This window comes from Salmo trutta, chromosome 4, assembly GCF_901001165.1.
Source record: "Salmo trutta chromosome 4, fSalTru1.1, whole genome shotgun sequence".
Taxonomy (NCBI): Eukaryota; Metazoa; Chordata; class Actinopteri; order Salmoniformes; family Salmonidae; genus Salmo; species Salmo trutta.
The window spans coordinates 32,169,570-32,193,185 of NC_042960.1; the positions used below are offsets into that span (position 1 = coordinate 32,169,570).

Below are 23,616 nucleotides of genomic sequence, written 5' to 3' on the forward strand. Positions count from 1 at the left end.
AGTTTGTCCGGTTCAGTAAAGCCTCAAACATAAATTGTGCGCAACACTTAAATGGGCAACTTCTATGTGAATTAATGAGGAGGTGGAATACACCTCAATTCACACTGTTAGAAAATAAAACATGTAAAAAATTATTTTAAATTGACGAGTTGGAACATAGCTTCTAGATAATTATCAATCAGAGCGTGTTAACTGTCCTGTTGCGTAAACAATCACATTTTGGAACAGTGAGTGCATTCTGACATCACGTGCATAAAACAACTCACGCTGGGGGTGACCGTTAGAGATATTTGGAACTCACATGTGAAAAGGTTAACAAAACATCAAGTCTATTTTCCTCCCTCTATTGCTCCCGTTCACCTATAGACGCCTGATTGAATGTTTCTGAAATTGACGCAGTAGGAGTGAGAGAGTCTGCAGGCGAGTTACTCTGGCACAAAGGCATCAGCACTTGTGTCACAGCTCTAGATGGTAGCTAGTTGCTAGTTATTCCAGTAAACTTACAATGTGCTTCTCAAAAGGGGACCTATTCCGTACATAGTGCATTACTTTTGATCAAAAGTAATGCACTTCATAGGGAATAGGGTGCTATTTGTTCCAGTAAACCCACTGGGCACACACCGATTGAATCAACGTTGTTTCCACGCCATGTCAATAAAATTACGTTGAACCAATGTGGAATAGACGTTCAATTGATGTCCTGTGGGAACTAAAACAACAGAATTAGCTTCTTTGTCCGTTAAAGTTTTGTTATTCTAGTGATACAGTGGCATTTGTTTTAGAGAGAGTCGTGGAGGACAAATGTCTCATCAATTGTCTTGTGTGTGTGTGTGGTGTGGTGTAGTGCGGTGTGTGTAATTCAACTACTGACCTCTATTATCTCTAAGGGGAGATAGGGTGCAAAAACCTGAACACCAAACAAACCAATTAAACTTGATCGTCTGCTTATGTTATGTAGGAAGCAGAGTGGAAATGTTAGAGGTCAGAGGTTATCTCAAGGGTCAGTGGCTGTTCACCCATGATTGAAACAAAATAATACGCTTTTTCCCTAGCACACTTTAAGAGGAGACTTTTAATGAGGTCATAAATCATCTGTGGTTGACAGATTGTGTGGGCACAAACACACCTAGCTATTATAGTATTGAGACTGGGATAGGTCTGTACCTGCTGCGTACTGTGCTGTTAGTGACGATGGATGATTCATAGATATGCATTGCATTTCCATGTACTCAATATAGGGGGACTGGTCTAAGGCGCAGCGGTCTAAGGCACTGTATCACAGTGCTAGAGGCTTCACTACAGACCTGGTTTCGATCCCGGCCGTGATCGGGAGTCCCATAGGGCGGTGCACAATTGGCCCAGCGTCATCCGGGTTAGGGGAGGGTTTGGCCGGGGTAGGCCGTCATTGTAAATAAGAATTTGTTCTTAAATGACTTGCCTAGTTAAATAAAGGTTACATTTAAATATACACTGGGTTACTAAGCAAACAGATTTGGTTTGGACACGCTGGATGTTTGAACTGTGAAGTTACTGCATGAAATGTCAAATATGAGGACAGGATCAGAATAGAGCAGGGTGGAGATGAGGGAGCCAGATGGATTATATTAAGATAATATTAGTTAATGAATATGAAGGGGACATTATTTAGTTATTCGTCAAAGGGCTGATTTGCATTTTAGTGTAGTTAATCTCTCTTTCTCTCCTCTCTCTCTCTCTCCTCTCTCTCTCTCTCCTCTCTCTCCTCTCTCTCTCTCTCTCGCTCTCTGTCTCTCTCGCTCTACCCCCAAGCCAGAAGACTGCTAAACAAGACTAAATAGCTAATCAAATGGCTACCCGCTGCTGCTACTGTCTATTACCTATCCTGTTGCTTAGTCACTTTAGCCCTACCTACGTATATGTACGTAGCTACCTCAATTACCTCGTACCCCTGCACATCAACGTGGTAATGGTACTCCCTGTACACTGAGTTTACAAAACATTAAGAGCTCTTTCCATGACATAGACTGACCAGGTGAATCCAGGTGAAAGCTATGATCCCTTATTGATTTCACTTCTTAAATCCACTTCAATCAGTGTAGATGAAGGTGGGGTAGACAGGTTAAAGAAGGATTTTTAAGCCTTGAGACAATTGAGACATGGATTGTGTATGTACAGTGCATTCGGAAAGTATTCAGACCCCTTGACTTTTTCCACATTTTGTACGTTACAGCCTTATTCTAAAATGTATAAAATAGTTTTTTCCCCTCATCAATTTCCACATAATACCCCATAATGACAAAGCAAAAAACAGGTTTTTAGACATTTATGCAAATTTAAAAATAATAAACAACTGAAATATCACATTTACATATGTATTCAGACTCTTTACTCAGTACTTTGTTGAAGCACCTTTGGCAGCAATTACAGCCTCGAGTCTTCTTGGATATGATGTTACAAACTTGGCACACCTGTATTTGGGGAGTTTCTCCCATTCTTCTCTGCAGATCCTCTCAAGCTCTGTCAGGTTGGATGGGGAGCGTCGCTGAACAGGTATTTTCAGGTCTCTCTAGAGATGTTTGTTTGGGTTCAAGTCTGGGCTCTGGCTGGGCTACTCAAGGACATTCAGAGACTTGTCCCGAAGCCATTCCCACGTCGTCTTGGCTGTGTGCTTAGGGTTGTTGTCCTGAGCACTCTGGAGCAGGTTTTCATCAAGGATCTCTCTGTACTTTGCTCTGTTCATCTTTCCCTCGATCCTGACTAGTTCATGCCTCTGAAAAACATCCCCACAGCAGGTTTGGTGCCAGGTTTCCTCCAGACGTGATGCTTGGCATTCAGGCCAAAGAGTTCAATCTTGGTTTCATCAGACCAGATAAACTTGTTTCCCATGGTCAGAGTCCTTTAGGTGCCTTTTGGACATGATTGACTTGGAGTTACATTGTGTTGTTTAAGTGTTCCCTTTATTTTTTGAGAGAGAGAGAGAGAGAGAGAGAAGAGAGGAGAGAGAGAGAGAGAGAAGAGAGAGAGAGAGGAAGAGAGAGGAGAGAGAGAGAGAGAGAGAGAGAGAGAGAGAGAGAGAGAGAGAGAGAGAGAGAGAGAGAGAGAGAGAGAAGGAGAGAGGAGAGAGAAGGAGAGGAGAGAGATGAGAGAAGAGATTGACGAGGAGGAAGGAGAGAGAGAGAGAGAGAGAGAGAGAGAGAGAGAGAGAGAGAGAGAGAGAGAGAGAGAGAGAGAGAGACTTCCAACTGTATGTGTGCCATTCGGAGTGTGAATGGCAAAACAAGATTTAAATGCCTTCAAGTGCCTTTTAATGGGGTATGGTAGTAGGTGCCAGGCGCACCGGTTTGTGTCAAGAACTGCAACTCTGCTGTTTTTTTTCATGCTCAGCAGTTTCCTGTGTGTATCAAGAACAGTCCACCACCCAAAGGACATCGAGCCAACTTGACACAACTTTGGGAAGCATTGGAACCAACATGGGCCAGCATCCCATGTTGACTTTGTAAGGTCCAACATGGGCCAGCTTCCCTGTGGAATGCTTTTGACACTTTGGACCCGAGGAATTGAGGCTGTTCTGAGGGCAAGGGGGGGGGGGGGGGGGGGGGGGGGGGTGTAACAACTCCAAATTAGAAAGGTTTACCTAAGGTTTGGTATAGTCAGTGTTGAAGCCATGTTATTTTTACTCATTGTTATTCACTGTGTATTTATTCCCTTTGTCACCATTTAATTGTTTTAATCTTTAATTCTGCATTGTTGAGAAAGGACCTGCAAGGAAGCATTTCACCTGTTGTTCATGAAGCATGTGACAAATAAAATTTTAATTTGATTTCTCATCCGCTCTTTTATTACTGAGGCCCCATTTGCTCTGAGTAAGACTATTACATTCAGCTAGTCACCCAGGCTATGGCCCCTTAGCATTCAGTCAATATATTGTCTGATATCATGTACCTCATGGATGAATAGCAAATCATTTAAACTGGAAGGAAGTTTGTCATCATACTTCCAGAAGCAGTTTTGCATCTGTTCTTTCAGACTATGTCTGGAGGTTGGGTACTGCTACATGAAATTGAGTTCCTCGGGTTATACATCTTTGACATAGATTTTCTTCTTACCATGGTCCTTTAACTTGCAGACGGAAAGAAAAAAATGTGCCGCCTGTTGCCATGGTAACTAATTAGGTTGCTGCATGAAACAACAAATTTAGACAACTCGGTCAGGGTATCAAATCAATCACGATGCTCTCGCAGAAAAATACTTCAGCTGTCAGTCAGGTGATCTTGCTTCTCTGACTGAATTCCCTTTGCTTGGCTTCAGATGTGACATATCTCCCTGAGAGAGTGGTGGCCAGCCTTGGAGACAGTGTGACTGTGTACTGCGTGTTCAACGACCGCAGGGTGAACGCCAGCGCGGCAGTCTGGTTTCTGAACCTTGACCGCCTTCCACAGAGCCAGTACACTGCTGTCAACGACCGTGTCAGTAAGATAACGGTTCAACCGTCTGAGCAGAGACTGTACGACATCCTGCGTTGCTGCCAGCCTTCAGGGGAGAAGTATAGCTGTAACTACCGCTATGCAACGATATACATTAAAGGTGAGCTGGTATGGATGGATGGATGGGTGGATGGATGGGTAGATTAAGTCCTGTAGGGTTGGGATTGGAGAATGGTTAGGTTTAGACTTCAGGAAAAGGATGGGTCATGGGATTAAGGGATCAACTGTATATATATATATATATATATATACTTTTGACTGGTACTGGTACTACCTTGTCACAACACAACTGATTACATCTATCAAAATAGATGTAATATTTTAGTTTCTTCTAAGTAGCCACCCTTTGCCGTGATGACAGCTTTATACACTCTTGGCATTCTCTCAACCAGCTTCATGAGGTAGACACCTGGAATGCAGGTGTTCCTTGTTAAAGTTAATTTGTGGATTGTCTTTCCTTCTTAATGCGTTTGAGCCAATCAGTTGTGTTGTGACAAGGTGGTATACAGAAGGTGGTATACAGAAGATAGCCCTATTTGGTAAAAGACCCAGTCCATATTCATGTGTTTGTTATGACCCCTTTCTGTCTGTCAATGGGCTGTGGTCAGGTTTCAAGCTCAAGGTTCATATTGATGTCAGGGTAAGGGTTTCACTCTTCTATTTGTGTCTGTGTTTCAGATCCGGTCATAGATATCAGCTGTGTAACCAATGGGGATCTGGACAGCATGACCTGTAGGTGGAACAACATCCAAACTAAAATCAACTTCCTGTCCAGGTCAATACTACTTTTACTTACAGCATTGGACCACCTACACAAACACCTGTATACGTGTACATACACCAGTAAAACCTACACATATAGCTGTATACTTGTACATAAACCAGTAAAACCTACATACATACTTGTACATACACCAGTAAAACCTACACATACATGTGTATACTTGTACATACACTAGTAAAACCTACACATACACTTGTATACTTGTACATACACCAGTAAAACCTACACATACACTTGTATACTTGTACATACACTAGTAAAACCTACACGTATACTTGTACATACACCAGTAAAACCTACACGTATACTTGTACATACACTAGTAAAACCTACACATACACTTGTATACTTGTACATACACTAGTAAAACCTACACATACACTTGTACTGTATAGTTACAGTGACCGTTGGTTATCTTATGAGTCGAATCAATCAGAGTCTTTGAAATACAAGCCCAGCATGGAATACAGCAGGACATTACTTTTGACTCCTGTGCAATATTGACACCTTTTCAGTGTCTCTGCTTGGTGTCTCTGTGTTGTATTCCTAAGAAATACGGGACGGGAACTGGTTCAAGATCGTAGAACAATACAGAATGGATTTAGACTCCTCAAGCAAAACTCAAATGACTGTGTGTAATTATTAGTAAATTGCCACGATTTCAAAACTAAGGCAGTGAACGGAAGTTTAGACTTGTTGCATAACAGAGAGCTACGGCATCATAAGGCAAACATACCCATAAGGAGATACGGCGTTTTCACCCTGAAATTCTTTGTGTGTGTGTGTGTTACTATCCTCGTGGGGACCAGAAATCCTCACAAGGGTAGTAAAACAATGAACATTCGGAGTGTTGGGGACATTTTGCTGGTACCCACAAGGAAAAAGGCTATTTTAGAATTAGGGTTAGGTTTAGGATTAGGGAGTTAGGGTTACAGCGCCAGCGCTCAACATCCTTTCCCCCGCTCTGCTAAGAATCACTCACAGGAAAAAGGAAAACGCTCACAGGAAAAAAATGCCACTCCAAAAATAGCTCCATTCATTTTTTTTTCTTTTTTCAAAAGATAATTTAACCAACACCCCGTCTTTTATTGTGACTATGTACCATTTGATTTTGAAGTAGGCTATTTAACAAAGACCTACATGATGATATGCGGCCGCTGTGTTACAAAACAAATTGCTTTTTCTCTAATCTATTGATGATCAGATACTTCAGTTGTAAGTGGCTCTGTTGCGCTCACAGTTGATAGTCAACTTAAGCACTGTTACAAACTTAGACTCCTTTTTTTTACGATAGCCTATATAGAAATCAAAACATCTCCGGTGCTGCTGCATGGGCTAGTTGGTGTTCTTGCCATCAATTACACAGGCTGTGTGACCTATTTCTTGATCGACTCATATCAACATCTCTGCACATTAGTGGTGGGGTAGGCTAACTAAATAAAACAGAATAGGCCTAATTAAAAGAACAATGATGAAAGGAATGAAACATGCTGGCCAGAGCTGAGTGGTACCAGAGCGAAATTGGAGGGGGAGAGAAGGCCGACACTCCCCAAAAATTTTTATCCGGTCCTCGCTCTACTCTGCTCAAATCCTCTGTTTGGGGTTAAGGTTAGCTTAAGGTTAGGTAAGGGTTATGTTTAGGGGTTAGGAAAATAGGATTTTGAATGGGAATCAATTGTTTGGTCCCCACAAGGATTGTAAAATGAATGTGTGTGTGTGTTTATATTCTCCAGGGTGGCCGACCTATCCTGCGACGTCATGGAGGAGGCGGAGGAGGAGGTGGGCGGGCCAGTGGGTGTGGTCAGGCAGGCGGTGTGTGTATCCAGCAGATCTAGAGAAGTGAAGAGCTGCACTCTGCAGCCAATCAGAGTGACTTCATGCTACAAGCTATGGATGGAGGCCAAGACAGACAATGGCACGAGGTCACATCCTGTCTACATCACACCTATGGACCACGGTGAGTTAGGACATGTGCAGTATAGGAATTCCAAGTTTCAAGTTTATTCGCCACGTGCACAGGATGCAACAGGTGTAAAACAGTACAGTGACATTTTTATCTTGAGAGCTCTTTCCCAACAATGCAGTGATGGTAATAAGATAGATAATAATAGAAAATATAATGAAATAGCACACAAGAAGTATGATAAAGGTTGAAGAAATCTGCTCTCGATGGTACAGCTGTAAAAGTTCCTGAGGATCTGAGGGGCCATGCCAAATCGTTTCAGACTCCTTCATGATTGTGCTTCTGTGAGAGTACCATGTTAAGTAGGGACCAAAATGGAAATAAGTCTGACTTTTTTGTGATATCCATGTGTTGTTTTTAAAAAGTATGTACTGTGAGTATGTTTTTTTTTAGCTGGCAAATAAAATCAATCAAGTCAGCAGTGATGTGGACACAGAGGAACTTGACCCTCTCCACTGCGGCCCCATTGAAGTGGATGAGAGTGTGCACCCCCCTGTTTCCTGTGGTCCACGGTCAGATCCTTGGTCTTGCTGACGTTGAGGAAGAGGTTGTTGTCCTGGCACCACACTGCCAGGTCTCTGACCTTCCCCCTGTAGGCTCTTTCATCGCCGTTGGTGATCAGGCCTACCACCGTCGTGTTGTCAGCAAACTTGATGATGGAGTTGGAGTCGTGCGTGGCCATACAGTTGTGGGTAAACAAGGAGTACAGGACGGAGCAAAGCACACACCACTGGGGGGCTCCCCGTGTTGAGGGTCAGTGTGGCGGACGTGTTGTTGCCTACTCTCACCACCTTGGGTCGGCCCGTCAGGATCCAGTTGCAGAAGGAGATGTTCAATCCCATTGTGCCAAGCTTGAATACCGTCCGGCCTGAGGCCTGCGAGGGAGTACCTTGTATGCATGCTTGTGGATTGAGTAACAGTGGTCTAGGACTTTATCGCCCCTAGTGGCGAAGGAGACGTGTTGATAGAAGTTGGACATCATGTGTCTTAGTGCATGGTTTCCTACTTGTTTATAGCCTACATAAGGGATGCGAGTGGCATTTCCCATATGAGGATTTCCATATTGCAAATGTACAGTCCCTTACTAGACGTCCGTGGGGTTTAATAAAATACTTCGAGGACGAAACTCAGTGAGCACAGGTTTGGCCAAATGTACTTTTAGCCCAGAAACAAGATGGCCTTCGAGGCCTCAGCGCTTTTTGAGTTAAGGCCCATTTTCTGGGATTAAAGGTCAAAAACGGTAATAAACCGCTAATTTGTCCGCTTCACGTCAAAGTACACAAACCTGTGGTGTAAGGAAAAAAGAACCAGCCATTATAAATCGTAATTTACGAGAAATCGTTCAATGTCCGTTTGGTGATGGTTAAAGAAATTTCAAAAACGTTATAGATCCAGTTGCGGGGTGTTCAGACGAATCCGTTAAGGCAGGTTTCGGAGCTCTACGTGATTTCTGTGATTTTCGGGAACTCACACACAGTCAATGGGGAGTGACACAGTGTGAGGCTTACAGACACACAGAGCCTGCAATAGTTACCTGCGTTGGAACTATCAAACCTAGAGCTCTGAAACATTATATGTTCTAGAGCTTAAGTCGATAGTGCACTGTGAGTTAGGTGGCTCTAGAAGATTCTCAGGCCGAGGAACAGCCTCGTCCATTTGCAATGACTTCCATTCATTTTGAACATTGTGAAAATGATGACATTTAGAAAAGTCCCAGAATCACAAGACTATGTGCATTGAAACCGCCTCAGCCCATAGAGACGGACCCTAAAGCTTCTGTCCGATAGCTCTTTCAGGGACCCCGTAGCAATGTTCGGAAAAAGTACATTTTCAGCACTAAGGATTTTGCTCGGGTTCCGAATGCCCATTGTAAGACATTGCAAATGGACAGCCGTGCACCTGGTAATCTGAACGGGTTGCAATTAAATAAAAAAAAAGGTTTTTAATGCCTTTAGGGGGGTACAAGGGGTCCATGCCGGGTAGGGAGCACCCCGCACCCGGGCCCATCCAATAGAGGTAATTTTGGACGTTTTCCAAAAATCTTTAAAAAAAACAGAGAGTCCCACTTCTCTCTCACTGCACCAACGAACAATGGAGAGGAACCATTATCACTGCTCGTCTATCCCGAGTTCAACGAGCCATTCAATTGGGCATTTCTGCAGTATATTAGACCATGTCCAATTTGTGATGGTAAATGCCCATTATAAGACATTGCAAATGGACAGTTTACATTTGTCCATTTGCAATGTATTTAATGGGGGATTTTCCATCACCAAATGGACAGACTGAAACCTACATCAACGAGAAATTCTTACTTCCTATGATCAAACATGACAAATAGACCTTATAGGTTGATTCAGGGCTTAACATAGTGATATATATCATTTGGTCAGTATAAATGCCATTTGGACATTTCTTATGCCATTTGGACATGGTTCACTGACTTTTGGGTTCGGAAGCCGACTTCCTATGATCATATATTGCAAATGGACAAAATATAGGCCTTATGGACAAACTCAATAAAATAAGACAAATGTATGTCCACACGGTTATTACATATGTATAATTGACAATTATTATTTTTTTTAATCGAAAACATTCCAAAATCACATTTTTAGGTTTTAAAATGTAGATTTCTTTTTTAGATTTTCAAAATTTCACCCTTGGGACCTGACTTAGTGACAATTTTCCATATGGAAATCTACGGTGGAACACGCTCGCCATCTTTGGGATTTTTGGAGTTTGACACTTGGCATTTGCCATGTTCCACTTGCAATATGGTTTTGATGAACTGCTGTCCATTTGAGTGGTATTTGCAATTGTGTATATAGTTCGCCCAATGCCAATAAGTTGCCATTCATTTTTGTCCATTTCATGGAGGTCTTCCCTTACCTTGTACAGTTCGTCAAGTGCCAGCTTGTTGTTGTCCTGAGGTGGGATATATACAGCAGTCCTGATATCAGATTAAAACTCTCTCGGGAGGTAGAAGGGTTGGTATTTGACCATCAGGTATTCCATGATGGGTGAACAATAGGTCGAGACTTCAACTGCGGTAGAGTCTGCACACCATTTGTTGTTGATGAAGAGACATACCTCTCCCCGTCTGGATTTCCCTGAATCCAATGTCCTGTCCACTCAGTGAATGGAGAATCCATCGAGTTGGATAGCCATGGGGGGTATCTTGTCCGAAAGCCATGTTTCAGAACAACTGAGAATTTTGCAGTTATGTGAGTCCCGTTGGTAGCAAATCTGCGATCGAAGGTCATCCATCTTATTATCAAGTGACTGTTTGCCAATAGAATGGAGGGAAGTGGTGGCCGCTTTTCCCTAATCCTTAGTCTCACCAGGACACCCTCTCTCCGGCCTCTTATTTGCCAGGGTTTCATCTTGGGTAGCCTGAAATTTGGTTGGAGCACAAAATGCCCAGGGTAGATGAGTCAAAGTCTGAATCAGGAATTGAGGTTAGTTCTTGTCGATCATCAGAAATTCTAGCGGATACATTTAGTGCAAAAAAAGTTACGATTAAACGCCAAAAGAATCACAAAATAGAAAAGTTGGGTCGGAGTTCACAAGACGCAACCATACAGTAGGGCGCCATCCTTAGATGTTCTGGTCTTCTTACATTTATGTTCTTACCTGTTGTGGCTTTTAGGAACCTACAGCATCAGTGTGTCAATAATAATAATAATAATAAGTACTTAAAAAAAACATGTATAGTGGTCAGTCTGCTTGACCATGCAAGATAATGACTGTCCTTTCCATCTCATCTCCCCCTCCAGTGAAGCCCCACCCTCCCTCGGGCCTTGAGGCAGTGAGCATGCCAAGTGGGGTCCTGAGGCTGGCATGGGTGCCCCCAGAACTGCCCCTCTACGATATGCAGTACCAGGTTCGCTATGCCCTCTCAACTGGCAGGGCCCATCCATTCTGGCAGGTACGTAAGACTCTGGCCATAGGGCTCTGGTCAAAAGTAGTGCGCTATGTAGGGAACAGGGAGGGTGCCATTTCAGATGCAGTCTTGAGCTTATCCAGAGTGGCAGGGAGGGAGCAATGTGTGCAATCGCCTGGCATCATGAGCATCAGTTGGTGGACTAAATGAATCTATTTGTTATCTACTGTATCTCCTATCTCTGATCTGACAGTGGCATTATTGCCCTAAAGGACATGGCATTTACTGGTAGTGGTACACTCTGACATGTGGTGGCAGACTGGCAGGTAAATAGGGGGCAACCACACAGAGACTGAAGCTGTGTCTGAAATGGCACCCTATTCCCTTCACACACTTTTTTACCAGAGCCCTACAATGCAAAAAGTGAAATCTAAGCTAAGTCTAAATATATGCCAATAACAGCTAGTTTTCAGTTGTCCCCCCCACCCAGACCTAGCTATGTGTTTTAATTGAAAACAAATCACAGTAAGGTATTTCATTGTTACCCAGAAATGATTTGATATTGAAATAAAAACACATTTATTTGATATTGAGCTAAGTTGCATTGGACCTTTAAGGTAAAATATCTTGAGAAATATACATTTTTGCATTATGCATTTTTTTAGGTTAAAATAATAAATGATCTGCCAATGACATTATATAATTTAGCTTGGTAAGATAATTTTTTAAAAGTAAAATATCACTAAATATAAGATATTTAGGCTTGCTTACATTTCACGTTTTGCAGTGTATGGACCCTCGATGCCCTCATGTAGGGAATAGGGTACCATTCTGGATGCAGCTTGAGCCTCAGCTGGTTGGCATAAATTAGTCTGTCTCTAATCTGGGGGTGGCATCATTGCCCAAAAGGATATGAAAAGGAATAGGCCTACCTGATTAAAACTTTTTTCTTTAGAAAATGTGCCCACTTTTGCTGAGCACAAGAGTATTTTGGAAATATTCCTGCCATTTAAAATGCTCCTTCGCTTGCTCGGGTCACATAACATTCATGTCTATTAAGACCTCTATTTCCCTAAAACAAATGTTTGAGTTGATGCATAAATATGTAGCTGTTTATGCCGGATATCTAAGTTCAATCACTGGAAAATATATTTTCGGATAGAATAGACTTTAATGTCCCTGAGGGGAAAATGTTTCCATTATCATGGGATATGTGATTTAACATGTGATTTTTAATTGGGATGTGTACTGCAGGTCCTGGCTACTCAGGCAGAGTCGTGGGCTGAGGTCCCTGAACCAGACGTATGTAGGGTGTACAACGTGCAGGTCCGCTGTATGCATATCAACAGCTCTGGGACCTGGAGTGACTGGAGCCGCTCTCTATACACCACCCCTCACAACAGCAGAGGTATGTACAGTATGTCTTCGTCTCATCTATGTCATTGAAACTGCATTTATACAATTTAGTCTCATTGAAAAAAAATCGATTCAGCAAGATACACATGTATTGTACATAACAGTTTTGACAACGTTGCTTTGACAAAACGCATCAGCAATACACTTTTGAAGGGAATTAAGCTGCTGTCCTGAAAGTTCTCTTATAGTTGCGCCAGCACACCACAACTATCAAGTCTGACCTACTGTGTATGTAGAGCACATTAACTCTCACAACCACAATGGATGGGTCATTTGAAAGCCGTCATTATCCATGGTTTGTAGTGTGGTATAAGCTCTTTCTGACCCTGATCTAACAGTGACCTTGCGTGGTGTCTCTCTATCAGAATCGCTGTTATTGAGTGCTACAGCCAGCACTTTAATATGACCTTCTCTGATGTTAGATCTGATAGAAAATGAAAGCCTCAGACGTAAGTACATAAACACACACACAAGCATGCATGCTAGCATGCACACGCACACACACAGAGCTGGAATATCTATGTTCTGTTCTCTCAGCTCCCGACCAGGGTCCTGATTTCTGGCGAGTGTTTCAGGAGGATCCAGCAAGGAACCAGACTAACGTCACTCTTCTCTTCAAGGTACAGTCCATAGCCTACAGAGAACACATTAAAGATTGCACAATATGTGGTTTAAACGTCAACATCAAATAGTTACATGAATTGAACAGGTGTGTGAAGTCGCCTCCTCTCCTTTTTACTACACTATTGTCCTTAGTTTAGTCTGAAAAATCTATTCAGTTGGCTTCCCCAACACTTGTCTTGTTTTGTCTGATCAAATAGTATAAGGAAGTAGCACATTGGATAATGATTCCTCATTAGAGTCTTTGATAGTCTCTAAACTCTTCCCCATAGCATTTCCCCATAGTGGTGCCAACCTACTGTGTGGAGGGCCTTGTAGTACAGCACCAGGCCTCTGGGGGCATTGTGACTGAGGAGCGGATAGGCCTGGTGTCCTCCTACCGCTTTGAGTGGCGAGAGGACTTCCACTCTGTGACGGTCAAGGCTCAGAACAGCCAGGGATACTCCACTAGGAACATCAACATGACCCTGGAGAGACACCCCAAACGTAAGGGAATGTATTTGTATAGGGCTGAAGAATTGTTATACCCAATACACAGATTACTAGTCAGTCAATTAAGAGTCAGTAGTTGGAAACATATATCTGAAAATACAATTTTCTTAGAAAATCTTTAAGAACCGGTTGTTTGTTTTCACATTTTATGTTTATTTTTATTAGTTGGGGTTTTTGGTTCATGTCATAGAAGTCAGTAGAAATGCTAGGTGTGCTGCCATTACAGTCACCAGGGAGACATAGCAGGCATGTTAATGTCAGCTAAAAGCCTGAGAGTGGACTAAAAGCCATTATCTCTGGCTTGGGATGTTGTCTTCCGAGGCCTAATAGCTGTTATGGAATTGATTGTAAAATGGAGCTCTTCTCAGCACAGATCTCTGTGACACACCGGGATGTTTGTGTTATTTGTGTGTGTGTGTTCTCCTGTTATTCATATTTTCATGAATAGCTAATTAGTTGAGAGGAACCCATTAACTGTGATACAAGTAGTGCTGGTACTATTAGTTTTCCTCTTGAAAAAAAAAACTGACTATGGATGGGCCCAAAATAAAAAGCTGCTGTTCAGTTTATTTTATTGTGAAGGACAGAGGGGGAACACTCATTGTTGTGCTAATTCCCACGCATGTCAGAAGTAGCAGAAAACACACGGTAGTAGAAGAAGAGTAACGGAAAATGTTAGTCACTGACAGAAAATATAAACATGTTATTTACTTTCTTTTTCCCTCTTATCACTCTCCCCCCTTTGCCTCTCTCTCTTCCCTCTTCCTCCCTCTCTCCAGGCCAGTGTGTGCGTTCGTTCTGTGTGTCCCGTGTGAACAGTAGTTGTGTGGTCCTGTCGTGGTCTCTGCAGCCCAACAGCAGTATACCGTGTTCCCTGGTCGTAGAGTGGTCGGGTCAGAACCACCAGAACAGACAGGGTCAGACCACAGTGGGCAGGGAGAGGTGGACCAGGGTCCCCCCTACTGACCAAGTCCTCTACCTACATGGTATGTTATCATGTCTCTCTTTCTCAGTCTGTCTCTCTGTCTAAACCTCTCTTTCTGTTGTCAATCTTTCTGATTACTTCAAATTTGATTTGTCACATGCGCCAAATACAACAGGTGTAGACCTTACCGTGAAATGCTTACTTACAAGCCCTTAACCAACAGTACAGTTCAATAAATAGAGTTGAGAAAATATTTACTAAAGAAACTAAAGTGAAAATATATCAAATCAAATCAAAAAGTAACCAAATAAAATTTCATAACAATAATGAGGCTATATACAGGGGGTACCAGTGCCGAGTCAATGTGTGGGGGTACAGGTTAGTCGAGATAATTTGTAAAGTAAATATGCATAGATAATAAACAGAGTAGCAGCAGTATAAAAACTTAAAAACAAAAAGGGGGGGGGGGCAGGTAACTGTAAATAGTCCAGGTGGCCATTTCATTAATTGTTCAGCAATCTTATGACTTAGGAGTAGAAACTGTATAGAAGCCTTTTGGACCTAGACTTGGCTCCGGTACCACTTGCAATGTGGTAGCAGAGAGTATAGTCTCTCACCCAACTTGGGTGATTGGAGTTTTTGACAATTTTTAGGGCCTTCCTCTGACACCGCCTAGTATATAGGTCCTGGATGTCAGGAAGCTTGGACCCAGTGATGTACTGGGCAGTACGCACTACCCTCTGTAGCGCCTTACGTTTAGATGCAGTTGCCATACCAGGACGTGATGGTGCAGCTGTAGAACCTTTTGAGGATCTCTTCACAGCTGTCTTGGTGTGTTTGGACCATGATAGTTCGTTGGTGATGTAGACACCAAGGAACTTGAAACTCTCGACCTTTCTCCACTTCAGCCCGTTGATGTTAATGGGGGCCTGTTCGGCCCTCCTTTTCCTAAAGTCCACGATCAGCTCCTTTGTCTTGCTCACATTGAGGGAGAGGTTGTTGTCTTGGCACCACACTGCCAGGTCTCGAACCTCCTCCCTATAGGCTGTCTCATCGTTGTCGGTGATTAGGCCTACCACTGTTCTGGCGTCAGAAAACTTAATGATGGTGTTGGAGTCGTGCTTGGCCACGCAGTCATGGGTGAACAGGGAGTACAGGAGGGAACTAAGCACGCACCCCTGAGGGATCCCAGTGTTGAGGATCAGCGTGGCAGATGTGTTGTTGCATGATTCAGTGTTGCTTGCCTCGAAGCGAGCATAAAAGGCATTTATTTTGTCTGGTAGGCTCGAGTCACTGGTCATCTCGCGGCTCAGCTTCCCTTTGTAGTCTGTAGTATTTTTCAAGCCATGCCACATCTGACATGCGTCAGAGCCGGTGTAGAGCTGAGGCTCCTGAGTGGCGCAGCAGTGTAAGCCACTGCATCTCAGTGTTAGAGGCATCACTACAGACCCTGGTTTGATCCCGGGTCCCATAGGGCGGTGCATAATTGGCCCAGTGTCGTCCGGATTAGGGGAGGGATTGGCTGGGGTAGGCCGTCATTGTAAAATAAGAATTTGTTCTTAACTGACTTGCCTGGTTAAATAAAAAAGTAGGTATTCTATCTTAGTCCTGTATTGAAGCTTTGCCTGTTTGATGGTTCGTCTGAGGACATAGCGGGATTTCTTATAAGCGTCCGGATTAGTGTCCCGCTCCTTGAAAACGGCAACTCTGGCCTTTAGCTTGGTGCGGATGTTGCCTGTAATCCATGGCTTCTGGTTGGGAAATGTACGTACGGTCATTGTGGGGATGACGTCGTTGATGTTCTTATACACTCCTCAACGCCATTGGACGAATCCCAGAACATATTCCAGTCTGTGCTATCAAAACAGTCCTGTAGCGTAGCATTCGCGTCATCTGACCACTTCCGTATTGAGCGAGTCACTGGTACTTCCTGCTTTAGTTTTTGCTTGTAAGCAGGAATCAGGAGGATATATTTATGGTCAGATTGGTCAAATGGAGAATGAGGGAGAGCTTTGTATGCGTGTCTGTGTGTGGAGTAAAGGTGGGCTAGAGTTTTTTTTCCCTTTGGTTGCACATGTGACATGCTGGTGGAAATTAGGTAAAACGGATTTAAGTTTGCCTGCATTAAAGTCCCCGGCCACAAGGAGCGCCGCTTCTGGATGAGCATTTTCTGGTTTGCTTATGGACTTATACAGCTTGTTGAGTGCGGTCTTAGTGCCTGCATCGGTTTGTGGTGGTAAATAGACGGCTACGAATAATATAGATAGTGTGGTCTACAGCTTATCATGAGGTATTCTACCTCCGGCAAGCAATACCTTGAGACTTCTTTTAATATTAGACATGGCGAATCAGCAGTTAATCTGTCTGGGCTAGGGGGCAGTATTTTCACGGCCGGATAAAAAACGTACCCGATTTAAACTGTTTACTACTCTTGCCCAGAAACGAGAATATGCATATTATTAGTAGATTTGGATAGAAAACACTCTAAAGTTTCTAAAACAGTTTGAATGGTGTCTGTGAGTATAACAGAACTCATATGGCAGGGAAAAACCTGAGAAGATTCCAAGTAGGAAGTGGCCTGTCTGTGATTTTGTAGTTCTCCTTTTGTTTGTCTATCGAAACTACAGTATCCGTGGGGTTATGTTGCACTTTCTAAGGCTTCCATTGGCTCTCTAAAGCCGCCAGAAAGCGGATTGGAGCGTCTCCTGTCTCTGGGCAAAGTATAGTAGCTCAGTTTGTCAGTGGTCTGCCTGAGGACAAAGGGAATGGAAATGCGCGTTCACGAGACCTCGCCATTTTTTCTTTTCCTCTTTGAATGAATACAGTATTGTCCGGTTGGAATATTATCGCTATTTTACTAGAAAAATACCATAAAAATTTATTTTAAACAGCGTTTGACATGCTTCTAAGTACGGTAATGGAACATTTTGACTTTTTTTGTCTCAAAATGCGCTTGCGCGTTTCCCTTTGGATTAGTGGCCTGAACGCACGAACAAAACGGGGGTATTTGCACATAACTATGGATTATTTGGAACAAAAACAACATTTGTTGTGGAAGTAGCAGTCCTGGGAGTGCATTCTGACGAAGAACAGCAAAGGTAATCCAATTTTTCTAATAGTAATTCTGAGTTTAGGTTGCCCCGAACTTGGCGGGTGTCAAATTAACTAGCCGTGATGGCTGAGCTATGTACTCAGAATATTGCAAAATGTGCTTTCGCCGAAAAGCTATTTTAAAATCTGACATAGCGATTGCATAAAGGAGTTCTGTATCTATAATTCTTAAAATAATTGTTATGTATCTTGTCAACGTTTATCATGAGTAATTTAGTAAATTCACCTGAAGTTTTCGGTGGGAATACAATTTCTAAACATCACACGCCAATGTAAAAAGCTGTTTTTTGATATAAATATGAACTTGATTGAACAAAACATGCATGTATTGTATAACAATGTCCTAGGAGTGTCATCTGATGAAGATCATCAAAGGTTAGTGCTGCATTTAGCTGTGTTTTGGGTTTTTGTGACATATATGCTTGCTTGAAAAATGGCTGTGTGGTTATTTGTGTCTTTGTACTCTCCTAACATAATCTAATGTTTTGCTTTCACTGTAAAGCCTTTTTGAAATCGGACAATGTGGTTAGATTAACGAGAGTCTTATCTTTCAAATGGTGTAAAATAGTCGTATGTTTGAAATATTGAAATTATTGCATTTTTGAGGTATTTGTATTTTGCGCCACACGATTCCACTGGCTGTTGAATAGAGTGGGACGCTAACGTCCCACCTAGCCCATAGAGGTTAATGACCAATAGACTCACACCCACACCCCTCGTCTTACGAGATGTAGCTGCTCTGTCCTGCCGATGCTGGTGTCGTCGTTCAGCCACGTCTCGGTAAAACATAAGATATTACAGTTTTTAATGTACCGTTGGTAGGATAGTCTTAATCGTAGATTGTCCAGTTTGTTTTCCAATGTTTGCATGTTGGCCAATAATACGGCGGGAAGTGGTGGTTTACCTACTTGTTAGCGAATTCTTACAAGGTACCCAATCCTCCTCCCCCTTTTTTCCACGTTGGTGACGGGGATTTTGGCCTTGTCTTGACAAAGCAGTATATCCTTCGCGTTGGACTCATTAAAGAAAAAATCATTGTCCAGTTTGAGGTGAGTAATCTCTGTTCTGATGTCCAGAAGCTCTTTTCGGTCATAATAGACGGTAGAAGCATCATTATGTACAAAATTAGTTATAAACAATGCAAAAAAATGAACAAAATAGCACAGTTGGTTAGGAGCCCGTAAAACGGCAGCCATCCCCTCCAGCGCCATTATATTCTCTCTCTGGGTCTCCTTTTCTTTCGCAACACTCAGTTCCATTTAACATTTTTCATTCTAAATGGATCTAGAAGGGCCTAAATAAACCCACACAACCACTGCAGGACAATTGATATTTGTCAAATTGAGGTGAATATTTCAGTCCACTTTGAGTTCCAGTTTGAGAGATTGTTGGCTGTGAATATCTGGCGCCCTCTAGTGGCAGTACATATTCATGCTTCAGTCTGATTGACTAATCTGAGCATCTCTGTTCTCTGCCTTTATTTTCCAGGTGATTTCTATGGCTCTGAGGAGTATGTGTTCATCTTGTATCCAGTGTTTGCAGATGGAGAAGGAGAGCCAGTGTATACTAAAGGTAAGCTCTACTTTATCTCCAGGGATGAATACAACCAATACAATCCACCCGTACACCAATATCTCTGTAGGCTACAAATTGTATTTTATTTGTCACGTACACGTGTTTAGCAGATGTTATTGTGGGCGTAGCAAAATGCTTGTGCTTCTAGCTCCAACAGTGCAGTAATATCTAACAAGTAATATCTGCCTAGTGGTTAGCGCGATGGGCCAGTAAACGAAAGGTTGCTGGATCAAATCCTTGAACCGACAAGGTAAAAATCTGTCGTTCTGCCCCTGAACTAGGTAGTTAACCCACTGTTCCCTGGTAGGCTATCATTGTAAATAAGAATTTGTTCTTAACTGACTTGCCTAGTTAAAAAATGTTTTAAAGTGACTAGTGTTCCATTATTAAAGTGGCCAGTGATTTCATGTCTATGTATATTGGGCAGTAGGACATAAGTATGTTATATGTACATTGCAGCGTATCCCTTAGGGATATATATTTATTGATGGTCCTCTGAATGTGATCCAATATGGATTGATTGATAGCCTTACCATGGTGTTGTACTGTCCTCCAGGCTTTAGGGGGGCCGACGCTGGACCTGCTGCCTACATGCTGCTGATGATCATCGCCTTCCTTTCCATTGTCCTCTTCGTCACCCTGGTCATATCCCAAAATCAGTAAGATTATATCTCATATGATTGATAAAACACCTTTTATACTGCTCAATAGCAGTGGTGTATTCTGTTACATAAGGACATTACTCAATAATTATATAACAGGTACTATGTGTAGTGTGTTTCTCACTAAGAAAGAGAAGACCTATGGTTTTGGCCTCTGGGTAGGTGGTGAAGACTAAAGTGGTCATTCTAGGTGTTAATTATTGATCTGAGGAACAGTCAGACACACTGATTAGGAATGTAATTAGAGTCTACATGACATTTCAACAATAGAAAGAATGTCCTGAGGGTTCAATTACTGTCGTGATTGGCTGAATGTGTTCTGACAAAGAGGGAGACATGGAGGAAGGGGGTAAGAGGGGGCAGAGAGAGAGGGGAAAGGGAGAGATAGGTAGATGAAAGAGAGAGAGAGGTTTTGGATTGGAGACTGAGAGGCTCCCTGCCTTGTTGTTAACTCCTATTCTGTCTGAATCCCAGCATGAAGAAGGTCATGTGGAAGGATGTTCCCAACCCAAGCAACTGTTCCTGGGCCCAGGGGGTGGACTTCAGGAAGGTGAGATGGACAACAAACCCATTTACTCTTGAATATAATCATATTATCTCTAAATAGCAGAGACCATGAAAAACACACCATATTTACCAGAACACACTCTATATACAGATGTAGGATCTTAATTTGAGCTTGTTGGATAATAATACTGCCGCAACAGGAAATGTGAATTATAATTAATGGAGATTTTTGTAGGGGTTGATACATTTTTTCGTAAGGGAAAATCAAGTCTGAAATGTCAAAGTGGAAATTACGAACTTCAGAAGCCTTTTTAAAGTTCTCTTGCAACAGGGTGATCCAATTAAGAAAGAAAGAGGGATACCTAGTCAGCTGTACAACTGAAATGTGTCTTCCGCATTTAACCCAACCCCTCTGAATCAGAGTTGCTGTGGGCTGCCATAATCAACATCCACTTCTTCGTGGCCCGGGGAACAGTGGGTTAACTGCCTTTCTCAGAACAGATCTTTGCCTTGTCAGCTCGGGGATTCGATCCAGCAACCTTTCGGTTACTGGCCTACGCTCTAACCACGAGGCTGCCTGTATGGCTGCTATTTAGATCAACTATTCTATAAACTACATGAACTCTATAGCTTACTTAGGGCAGTTGGCAGGCCAGTTTACCTTGCTGTGTTCCTAACTCTACTGTTCTGTGGTCCTGTCCAGGCTGAGACTATGGAGCAGTTGTTCCGCCACCCAGATGGCCTGCCAGCCTGGTCACCACTCCTCATCTCAGAGACTATCTCCCAGGCCACCATCGTAGAGAAGACTTGTCCCCCAGCCCCAGACAAGGACAGCATCCTGATCCCAGCCTCCACCCCATCCCTCTTGGACTTAGAGGTGCCTGAGGTCCCAGAGGAGGATGAGACCCCCCAGCCCCCAGATCTCCCCAGGAGTGTGGAGAGCTCATCCCAGTCGACAGTGACCTATGCTATGGTCCTGCTCTCAGACGACCCCTGCCGGCGCTACAAGCAGGACAGCAGCCTCAGCCGCTCCAGCGACGAGGGCAACTTCTCCGCCAACAACTCTGACATCTCCGGCTCCTTCCCCGGAGGCCTGTGGGAGCTGGAGAATTCCCATTACCGAGCCGGAGAGTCGGACCTGGACCCACAGCGTTCATGCTCTTACAATTATGTGGATGAGTTTTCTGAGACGTCGGAACAGAAGGATGAGGCCCTGGGAGGAGAGAGGGATGGGGGGATGGAGGAGAAGGACCTGGATTACCTGGGAATGGGCTACCAGGAGGAGAGTGAGGAAGAGGAGGAGGAGGAGGAGGAGGAGGAGAAGAGGGAGGATAACACAGGGGCTATGCTGCTCAAAGAGGTGGTGGTTCTGCGGAGAGAGGGCTCATCCATTGAGTCCAACCCTCTACTTGGGTGTCGGGACTCTATGTTTAGTGAGTCCAGTGACGAGGCGGCGGTGGTAGGGATAGGGATGAGTTCTGTCCCCCTCTACCTTCCCCAGTTCAGAACTGCTCCCTCCAGGCCACTCAAAGCACAGGGCAGCGCCCCCAAGCTGTAAGAACTGGTAGTGTCTAATGTATTGTTTTACTCGAATGCTGCTGTTTAGTCCCTCAGGAGGGACAGCACTCAGGAGAGACAATAGCCTGTGGCCGGTGTTCAGTCACTGAACCTCGGCTGTGTCTTAGATGACACCCTATTCCCTATATAGTATAGTGCACTTAGATCCCTATGGGCCCTGGGCAACAGTAGTGCACTTCTATCAGAAATTTTGAAAACAGGGACAAGGTGTCCGAGGGGGCTAGGCATAGTAGGTGCTAAGCCTCTGCCCACTTCACAAGGAATTAGGGTGCCATTTCATAAGCATGCTCCCTCCCTGTCTACAGTGGCACACTGCTACTCTGCACCTTCAGTCCACAGGAAGCCAGCATTATCATATATCAGAGCTGAGGAGAGGAGAAGAGACTCCTTTATCCAGTGCTGCACACTTTCAGGAACTATTATGCTGGGATGAAGGGAATGTCATAAAAAAAAGAGAAAGGGGAAAAAAGGCCTATCTTCTGAAAAGGTCTATTTCCTTTCTGATGGCTGCTCTGAGCACAACACAAGCACATGATAGGATCTTGTCTCCAAGCAGGTGGTACTGAATAGTTTGACTGGTGGCGCACAAATGATGATCATGATGATGCTGGTGAATTTGGATGCTTTTGGAACATTTACAGTAACTGTTGTGGAGAATTGCCGTTCAGATCTGCATTTGCATTGACTGAGCCCTCAAAAAAAATGAATGTCGCTTTTCTTCGTTGTTTGCACTGTATTTGAAACTGTGTTATGAAATGTAAAAAATGTGCCATCTATTTTCATTGCGTGCCATTTGCTATTGAAAAAGCTATTGCTAGGTATACATTTGATGGAAGAATGTACATTTTGAAACCAATTAATAAAATGAAGACTATCCCCTGCTGTAGAAGGCAGAATGATATTTAATGTTTATCGAGGTCCCTCGTCTATTTTTCGTGTTCAAAAGTAAATATGTATGGCCACGACTGTCGACTTATTGAGAAAAGGTTAACAAGTTGAAGGTTTTCCGTGCTGAGAAATATAGAATACAAAAGCGTTTGCTCTTCCACCATGACCAAGGCTATCAGTCACTCAGAGAGCAGAGAAAAAAACAGGTTAGGGTTGCAGACAGACAGTACTAGGAGATCCAGGAGCTGCCATCCTAAACCATTATTTTGTTGTATATTGACTTAGTCACCTGTAGAATGATATAATGACACCATGTGATTGTTGCAGCCTGTAGGCTACTCACAGACCCAGGCTATGCCTCTAACCTGTGGGAATGACATTACAGTGAGCAGCAGACGTGGGTGGGCTGCCACTCTGTGTTTAGAAAGCCAGAGTTCAAGCGGAAGTGAAGGCCCTAGCTCCTGATAATAGAATAACCCGGGCAGCATTCCTGATTGAGTTTTGCTAAGATGAAACCAATTGGATTGACTTGGGGGGGGGCGGCTTCATCCCTAAATGTCACATTATTTCCTACACAGCGCACTAGTTTTGTGGTGCAATATGTAGGGAATAGGGTGCCATTTGGGATGCATTATGTGCTCCCTTTTCCGGAGTCTGCCAGGCCCAGAGGGTTGTGAGGACACTAATGCTCTGTTGACACCTTCACACCTTATTATTTCTATCATTCCCTCACCACTTTTTATAA

The 23,616-nt window shown here is 43.3% G+C and overlaps 1 protein-coding gene and 1 long non-coding RNA gene across 6 annotated transcripts in view; one reads left to right on the forward strand and one right to left on the reverse strand.

Annotated features, from left to right (window-relative positions):
• LOC115192239 (uncharacterized) overlaps positions 1-4,385 on the reverse strand; it is a 35,901-nt gene extending 31,516 nt beyond the window's left edge. The window contains exon 1 of one of the 3 annotated variants that reach the window (XR_003877903.1): positions 4,086-4,385. This is a non-coding gene — a long non-coding RNA (uncharacterized LOC115192239). The remainder of the gene's footprint in view (positions 1-4,085) is intronic. The other 2 variants (XR_003877901.1, XR_003877902.1) reach the window with 2 other exon arrangements.
• Positions 1-22,163, forward strand: part of LOC115192238 (leptin receptor) — a 71,048-nt gene extending 48,885 nt beyond the window's left edge. For all 3 annotated transcript variants that reach the window (XM_029750518.1, XM_029750519.1, XM_029750520.1), the window contains 12 exons: positions 4,288-4,563; positions 5,142-5,238; positions 6,981-7,204; positions 10,990-11,141; positions 12,351-12,504; positions 13,050-13,132; positions 13,406-13,619; positions 14,405-14,611; positions 19,150-19,233; positions 19,793-19,895; positions 20,373-20,448; positions 21,109-22,163. In XM_029750518.1, the coding sequence (XP_029606378.1) occupies positions 4,288-4,563; positions 5,142-5,238; positions 6,981-7,204; positions 10,990-11,141; positions 12,351-12,504; positions 13,050-13,132; positions 13,406-13,619; positions 14,405-14,611; positions 19,150-19,233; positions 19,793-19,895; positions 20,373-20,448; positions 21,109-21,963 (2,525 nt within the window). In that variant the 3' untranslated portion in view covers positions 21,964-22,163. The remainder of the gene's footprint in view (positions 1-4,287; positions 4,564-5,141; positions 5,239-6,980; positions 7,205-10,989; positions 11,142-12,350; positions 12,505-13,049; positions 13,133-13,405; positions 13,620-14,404; positions 14,612-19,149; positions 19,234-19,792; positions 19,896-20,372; positions 20,449-21,108) is intronic.
• The last annotated feature ends 1,453 nt before the right edge of the window (positions 22,164-23,616 follow it).